This window comes from Sapajus apella, unplaced genomic scaffold (assembly GCF_009761245.1).
Source record: "Sapajus apella isolate SASKATOON/1434 unplaced genomic scaffold, GSC_monkey_1.0 scaffold14, whole genome shotgun sequence".
In the NCBI taxonomy this organism is placed as follows: domain Eukaryota; kingdom Metazoa; phylum Chordata; class Mammalia; order Primates; family Cebidae; genus Sapajus; species Sapajus apella.
In genome coordinates, this window is record NW_022436954.1 from 8,624,609 (window position 1) to 8,632,717 (window position 8,109).

Genomic DNA, 8,109 nt, shown 5'->3' on the forward strand with positions numbered 1-8,109 from the left:
TTTTAGTAGAGACGGGGTTTCACCATATTGGCCAGGTTGGTCTCGAGCTCCTCACCCTGTGATCCATCCTCCTTGGCCTCCCAAAGTGCTGAGATTATGATTACAGGCGTGAGCCACCGCGCCCAGCCCCACACACCTTCTTAACATTTCCAATGGTTTTAGTTTTTATTACTTGCTACAATCCCTTCCTAACTGTCTACCTATCTTAGGTCTTTTCCTTCATGGATAGAGTGACCTTAAATAGTAATGAGTTTAAGATAGAAGAGTCAAATCATGTTACTCCCCTCCTTGAAATTCTTCAGTGGCAGCTTGTGGCTTTTGGGGTGAAGTTCGCATCTTTAGCTCAGCACCCAAGGCCGCCATGACCCAGCTGTCAGCTTCGCCCGCACCACTTCCCGTGTGTGCTTTTCACTCCAGCCACACCCTAGTGCTGGTCCCCACATCCATGATGCCAGGCCATGCTGCTGTGTCTTTACTGTGCCCCTCCACACCTCTCTCCCCCCGTCTTCCTGGGCCTTTGGACCAGCACTCCAGGCCCAGCTGGGCCTCCCAGTCTGGGCTCAGGGCCCCTTCTTTGTGCTCTCCCATGGTGCCCAGGCATCCCTGATTTGGCTCCCACGATGCTGGGCCTTCTCTAAATTTTACTCTCAGTAGAGCCCAGGAGGATCTCCAGCACTGTCTGCCTGGAATATAAACTAGACAGATGGGTTAGCGCTGTGGCTCACGCCTGTAATCCCAGCACTTTGGGAGGCTGAGGTGGGTGGATCACCTGAGGCCAGGAATTTGAGACCAGCCTGGACAATATAGTGAAACTCTGTCTCTACTGAAAACACAAAAGAAAAAAAAAAATTAGCCAGGCATGGTGGGTGCCTGTAATCTCAGCTAATCAGGAGACTGAGGCAGGAGAATCACTTGAACCCAGGAGGCAGAGGCTGCAGTGAGCTGAGATCGCACCACTGCACTCCAGCCTGGGCAACGTGAGTAAAACTCCACTCAAAAAAAAAAAAACAATACAAAACCAAAAACTAGGCAGATGATGGAAAGAGCCGCTCTCTGGCTTCCCAGCACTTACATGGTGGCCGTTTCTCTTTTGCTGTTTGGGGATTGCGTTCTAGTGTTTGTGTTGCCAAATGCAGCACTTTTTTCTTGTACGCTTTACTTCAACATTAATTCAATTAAATGTCTTGGGATTAAAAGGGAATTGGGATTTGACCCCTTTTCTCAAAGGACTTGTTCACTAGGTGCATAAAGTCTGTTCATTCAGTGAACGTTTATTCACTGAGCACCTTTGCAGAGCCAGTCACTGAGGGTGGCAGATTTAAAGCAGCCAGTCACAGGGATCCGGATCAAGTCTGCGGAGCTTAGAGGAACTTCCGTGGCTTTTCATCTTCTCATGCCTTGGTTTAAAGTACAGGAGAAAGATTATAGTTCTCTTTGACAGAGACGCCTCTTTCCCTGATCATGGATGTTTCCTTAGAAACCAACTTGCGTGTCCCCCACTGTCATGGACTTTGAAGCTGGAGTCTTGTGTAAACATTACTTCACGGGCGTGTGAGAAACAAGCCTTCCCTGCCCCTGCCATGAGCCTCCAGCTTTCTCTAAGTCAACTTCTCAAGGGGATAACCCATTTGAACACAACATGGTTTTCTCACGGTAACACTTCAGTCAGCTGCTTACAGGGTCATTTTGGTAAATAAGCAGGACATCAGAGAATGATTGCTGAGCTTAGAGACAAGTCTGTGCAGTTCAGAGAAGCAGAGCTTTTGAATCAAGCCATCTATGCTATGTCCTTTTTTCTTTTTAAAGACAGGTTTTCACCATGTTGGGTCAGGCTGGTCTCAAACTCCTGACCTCGTGATCCACCCACCTCAGCCTCCCAAAATGCTGAGATTACAGGAGTGAGCCACCACTCCCGGCCTATGCTGTGTCCTAAATGCTCAAGGAGGTTTTGAGGAGTGAGGTGCTGGAGAGTTGAAGCCACAAACGGAAACCTATAAACTCATGGTGTTGGATGTCTTACTGTCCTGCCTTGAGCCATGTACTCATGGTTGGGAGCTGAGCTCGGACACTGGACTTTCTGGGTTCAAATCCTGTCTCTGCTACTCTTCCTTGGGGAACCCTCCAGTTTTTCTTTCATCTGTGAGATTAGGGTGATAACATCCGCTGGGCGTGGTACTTTACGCCTATAATCCCAGCACTTTGGGAGGCTGAGACCGGTGGATCATATGAGGTCAGGAGTTTGAGACCAGCCTGACCAACATGGAGACACCCTGTCTCTACTAAAAATATAAAATTAGCTGGGCATGGTGGTGCATGCCTGTAATCCCAGCTGCTTGGGAGGCTGAGGCAGGAGAATCGCTTGAATCCAGGAGGCGGAGGTGAGCTGAGATGGTGCCATTGCACTCCAGCCTGGGCAACAAGAGGGAAACCCCTTCTCAAAAAAATCAAAACCAAAATCAAAAGGCCAGGTGCTGTGGCTCACGCCTGTAATCCCAGCACTTTGGGAGGTCAAGGTGGGCGGTTGACCTGAGGTCGGGAGTTCAAGACCAGCCTGACCAACATGGAGAAACCTTGTCTCTACTAAAAATAAAACATTAGCTGGGCAAGGTGGTGCATGCGTGTAATCCCAGCTACTCGGGAGTCTGAGGCAGGAGAATCGCTTGAACCTGGGAGGTGGAGGTTGCGGTGAGCTGGCATCACGCCATTGCACTCCAGCCTGGGCAACAACAACAACAAAAAAAATGGGTAATAACATCTTGTGGTTGTGAAGATTGAATTAGCACCTGCGCAGTGCTTATAGTGGTGCCTGACATATAGTAAGTGCTCAATAAACGTTAGCTGTTGTAATTATGCTCCCTTATCAGCTTCACACTGGACTGGTCACCTAAGCCGTCATCAGACGTCCCACACCGTTGGTGGTCCACAATGTTGCTCTTTCGTGGTTTGAACCCCCTTGGCTCTCTTGGTTTCTCTGACCATCTTATTTCAGTCCTCTCCTCTTTCACGATGTTCTTTGGTCTGAAATAGACTTCTATTTGGAATCTGCCGCTCCTTACTCAATGATCCCTCTCTTCCCATTCTGATGCCCTCTTGGTGGGATGGAGGCAGATATTTATTCCTGTACCCATGCTAAGCATGGGAAAACTCTAGGGTAATTTTTCTTTCTTTTTTTTTTTTTTGAGATGGAGTTTTGCTCTTGGGAGGAATCTTGCCTTGAACCTCTGCCTCCTGAGTTCAAGCAATTCTCCTGCCTCAGCCTCCCGAGTAGCTGGGGGTATAGGCGTGCGCCACCACGCCTGGATAATTTTGTATTTTTAGTAAAGATGGGATTTTTCCATGTTGGTAAGGCTGGTCTCGAACTCCTGACCTCAGGTGATCCGCCCGCCTTGGCCTCCTAAAGTGCTGGGATTACAGGCATGAGCCACCACGCCCGGCTACTCTAGGGTAGTTTTTCATTTGCATTTGTGTTTATAAATCTCTAAAACCTTATAGGACCCTTGCCAGTGGACCAATCTGTGAGTTCCATCTATTAACAAAAAAAAGAAACTGGTGGTAAAATAGACATAACATAAAATTTACCATTTTAACCATTTTTATGTGCACAGCTCAGTGGTATAAAGCACATTCACGTCACTGTGTTATCATCTCCACTGTGCAGCTCCAGAACATTTTTCATCTTCCCAAGTTGAAAAGAGCATTGAATAAAACTCTGTAACCATTCAGTGCTAACTCTCCAGCCCCTGGCAACCACCAAGCTGCTTTCTGACTGTATGAGTTTGACTACTCTAGATATCTCATGTAAATGGAATGACGCCGTATTTGTCCTTTTGTGTCTGGTTTACTTCATTTAGCATAACATTTTCAGGGTTCATCTATGTTATATCATGTGTCAGAATTTCATTTGAATTTTTTCTTTGAGGCGGAGTCTTGCTTTGTCAACCAGGCGTGAGTGTAGCGTGCGATCTTGGCTCACCTGCAACCTTTACCTCCTGGGTTCAAGTGATTCTCCTGCCTCAGACTCCACCAGTTGGGACTACAGGCATGTGTTAACATGCCTGGCTAATTTGTTTGTATTTTTAGTGGAGACAGGGGTTTCACCATGTTGGCCAGGCTGGTCTCAAACTCCTGACCTCAGGTGATCTACCTGCCTCGGCTTCCTAAAGTGCTGGGATTACAGGTGTGAGCCACCAAGCCCAGCTTCCTCTTATTCTTTTACATCAGATAGTGACAGCATTAGCAGTTCCTATCAGCTCTATCTTTTGTGTCCTGAATCTGGCCACCTCTCCCCATCTCCACGGCCACCGCCCTGAACTAAGCGACGCATCTCTCATCGGGATCACAGTTATTGTTTCCTAACTTGCCTCCCTGTTTCTGCCTTGGATTCCTTTTGTCTCTTAGCACAGCAACAAGATTGATCCTTTTTGTTTTGTTTGTTTTTTGAGACAGAGTCTCACTCTGTCACCCAGGCTGGAGTACTGTGGTGGGATTACGGCTCACTGCAGCCTCAGACACCTGGGCTCAAGCACTCCTCCCACCTCAGCTGCCCGAGTACAGGCACGCACCCCCATGGCTATGTTTTTTTTTTTTTTTTTTTTTTAAAGGAGTCTTGCTCTGTTGCTGAAGTGCAGTGGTGCAATCTCAGCTCACTGTAACCTCTGGCTCCTGTATTCAAGTGATTCTCCTGCCTCAGCCTCCTGAGTAGCTGGGACTACAGGCGCATTCCACCATGCCCGGCTAATTTTTGTATTTTTAGTAGAGACAGGGTTTCACCATGTTGGCCAGGATGGTCTTGATCTGACGTCGCGATCTGCCTGCCTCGGCCTCCCAAAGTGCTGGGATTACAGGCGTGAGCCACTGCGCCTGGCCTAGTTTTAAAAAATATTTGTAATAAGGCAGGGTTTCACAATGGTGCCCAGACAGGTCTCGAATTCCTGGCCTCAAATGATCCTCCTGCCTTGGCGTCCAAAAGTGCTGGGGTTACAGATGTGAGCCACTGCTCCCGGCCAGTTAATCCTTGTGAAACCTAAGCCAAATGCTGCCGTGCCTCATGCATGACCTTCCATGGCTCTGCATCTCACTCGGAAGCATGCTTAGGCACTGGTGGTGGCGGAGAACCTTCCACACCACCTGGCCCTCACTGCTCTTCCCACCTCTTCTTTCCCTTCCTCATGGAGCTCTGGCCACAAGGGCCTCCTTGCTGTCCCTTGATCTGTCAGCAAAGCTTCCATCCCAGGGTTTTTCTATTTGCTGTGAACTATGCCTGGAATGTTCTTCCCCTTGATAAACTCTTCTTCCCCTTATAATGTCACCTCACCAGAGAGGTCTTCTCTGACACCTTACATAAAGTAGTAAGCCCTCCTTCCTCTGGCCTAGGGCATCACTCTCGTTTTTTTTTTTTTTTTTTTTTGAGACAAAGTCTCCCAGGCTGGAGTACAGTGGCACAATCTCGGCTCACTGCAACCTCTACGTCCCGAGTTCAAGGAATTCTCCTGCCTCAGCCTTCCACTTCAGGATTACAGGCACAGGCCACCATGTCCAGCTAATTTTTTTTGTATTTTTAGTAGACACAGGGTTTCACCATGTTGGCCAGACTGGTCTCAAACTCCTGACCTCAGGCAATCCACCTGCCTCAGCCTCCCAATGTGCTGGGATTACAGGTGCGAGCCACAGTGCCCAGCCTCGCTCTTGTTATTTATTTATTTATTTAGAGACAGGGTCTCGCTCTGTCACCCAGGCTGGAATGTGGTGGCATGATCAGAGCTCACTGAAGCTTCCAACTCCTGGGCTCAACTGATCCTCCTGCCTCAGCCTCCAGAGTAGCTAAGACTACTGGTATATGGTACTATGCCCAGCTTATTTTAAACATTTTTTGTAGAGATAGGGTTTCACTGTATTTTGTAGACTGGACTTGAACTCTTCGTCTGAAGTAATCCTCCTGCCCCAGCTCCCCATAGCACTGGGATTGTGAGTGTGAGCCGTTGCACCCAGCCATCTGTTCTTTTGAACACTGCTCTGTACACACCCTTTCTTGATCTATGTAGAGAGTATTGTGCAGAGCATTTTGGCACAGGACAGAATTTCAGAAATGGATGATTTGTTAGTGATCCTCTGTTTCCACCAATTCCCTTCAAAGTAAAGCTGAAGAAATGGAGGCCTGAAAATGCTGAGTGACCCCTGACTCCTGTATCATCCTGAGCTACGAACTGATTGATTCATGAGCCTGCAGCACTTTTTTTTTTTTTTTTTTTTTTTTTTGAGATCGACTCTCCCTCTGTCACCCAGGCTGGAGTGCAGTGCTGTGATCTTGGCTCACTGCAACCTCCACCTCCCTGATTCAAGTGATTCTCCTGCCTCAGCCTCCCAAGTACCTGGGATTATAGGTGCCCAACACCACGCCAGGCTAATTTTTGGTATTTTTAGTAGAGACAGGGTTTCACTGTGTTAGTCCAGATGGTCTTGATCTCCTGACCTTTTGATCTGCCTGCCTTGGCCTCCCAAAGTGCAGGGATTATAGGCGTGAGCCACCGCACCCGGCCGAGCCTGCAGCCTTCCCCTACCCAGATGCTACTGCCATGTAGTAGCCCTTGGGCCCTGGGCCTTCGGGGCCTCCTGTAACTTGGGTGTTGTTCACTTTCAGGAGGAACAGATGCTGGTGGAGTTTCCCACCTCTGACCAGGTCATTCTCCAGGCAGTGCTTCTTGGTGTGAAACCATGTCATTGAAATGATTGTCCTTTTGGTGTTCAAATGGCCATCCTATGGACAGTTCTGTCTTCGTGTTCCTGATAGTTTGCCCCATCTTTTTCTTCCTCAGCCTCTTAGGGGTTAAATGATACCAGGAGGAAGCAGGGCCAGTTCTCCTGCTTATCCTGCACATTAGGAATGAGGAATCTTTTATATTCATGAATAAGCTTATTGATGCTACGATTGCAGATAACATGTTCCTGTTTCTCTTTGGTGTGCATGAAATTGCAGTGAGCAGTACAAGATGAACTTGAGTGTTGTGGTCTCTGCTATGCTAGATGTGGACATTCTGGGGAAAGGAGTACCAGGGAGGGATGGCATGCTGAGGTAACCATGAGCACTCACCTTCTCAAGTGCTTTCTATGTGTTGGGCATGGCATAAATGCTTTATGTGATGTCATTCATTTTATCCTCACAGTAGCTCTCTTGAGTCGGTGCAATGACATCCCCATTTTGGCAGTGGAGGAATCTGAGGCATAGAAGGATTTGTAAATTGCCCAAAGTCATGGAGAGTGGGAAGGGCAAAGCCAGGATTTGAACCCAGGTGGGCTCCAGAGTCCATTCTGTTAAATACTACATTTTTTTTTTTTTTGAGATGGAACTTCACTCCGTCGCTCAGCCTGGAGTGCAGTGGCACGATCTTGGCTCACTGCAACCTCTGTCTCCCGGCAAGCGATTCTCCGCCTCAGCCTCCCAAGTAGCTGGGATTACAGGCACGTACTACTACTGCCTGGCTAATTTTTGTATTTTTGGTAGAGATGGGGTTTCACCATGTTGGCCAGACTGGTCTCAAACTCCTGTCCTCAAGTGATCAGTCCGCCTCCGCCTCCCAAAATGCTGGGATTACAGATGTGAGCCACTGCACCTGATCTAAATACTACATCTTGATGAAGGTTTCATGGAGGAAGTGAGACATGAGCCGGGCCTTGAGAGGCCCTACATGTGGACAACATGGGTGATGACCCACGGACGGAGTGAGCATGGCTGACCCAGCAGGGAAGAGGGACTGACCTCACCCAGCACGGCATGAGTTGGAGAGTGGTTGGGGAGACAGGGCAGGAGATGGATCATAAAGGGTCTTAATGGCCGGGCGCGGTGGCTCACGCCTGTAATCCCAGCACTTTGGGAGGCCGAGGCGGGTGGATCACGAGGTCAAGAGATCAAGACCATCCTGGTCAACATGGTGAAACCCCGTCTCTACTAAAACTACAAAAAATTAGCTGGGCATGGTGGCGTGTGCCTGTAATCCCAGCTACTCGGGAGGCTGAGGCAGGAGAATTGCCTGAACCCAGGAGGCGGAGGTTGCGGTGAGCCGAGATCGCACCATTGCACTCCAGCCTGGGTAACAAGAGCGAGACTCCGTCTCA

At 48.6% G+C, this 8,109-nt stretch overlaps 1 protein-coding gene across 2 annotated transcripts in view; it reads left to right on the plus strand.

The window, feature by feature from the left end:
- The window catches only part of AHNAK (AHNAK nucleoprotein), an 84,519-nt gene that overhangs the window by 49,710 nt on the left and 26,700 nt on the right, over positions 1 to 8,109 (plus strand). Inside the window, exon 6 of one of the 2 annotated variants that reach the window (XM_032283151.1) lies at positions 6,813 to 6,835. The exons of the other annotated variant lie outside the window; for it this stretch is intronic. Within the exon in view, the coding sequence (XP_032139042.1) occupies positions 6,813 to 6,820 (8 nt within the window). The 3' untranslated portion in view covers positions 6,821 to 6,835. Of the gene's footprint in view, positions 1 to 6,812; positions 6,836 to 8,109 lie in introns of those variants that run through there. 2 annotated transcript variants of the gene reach the window in all.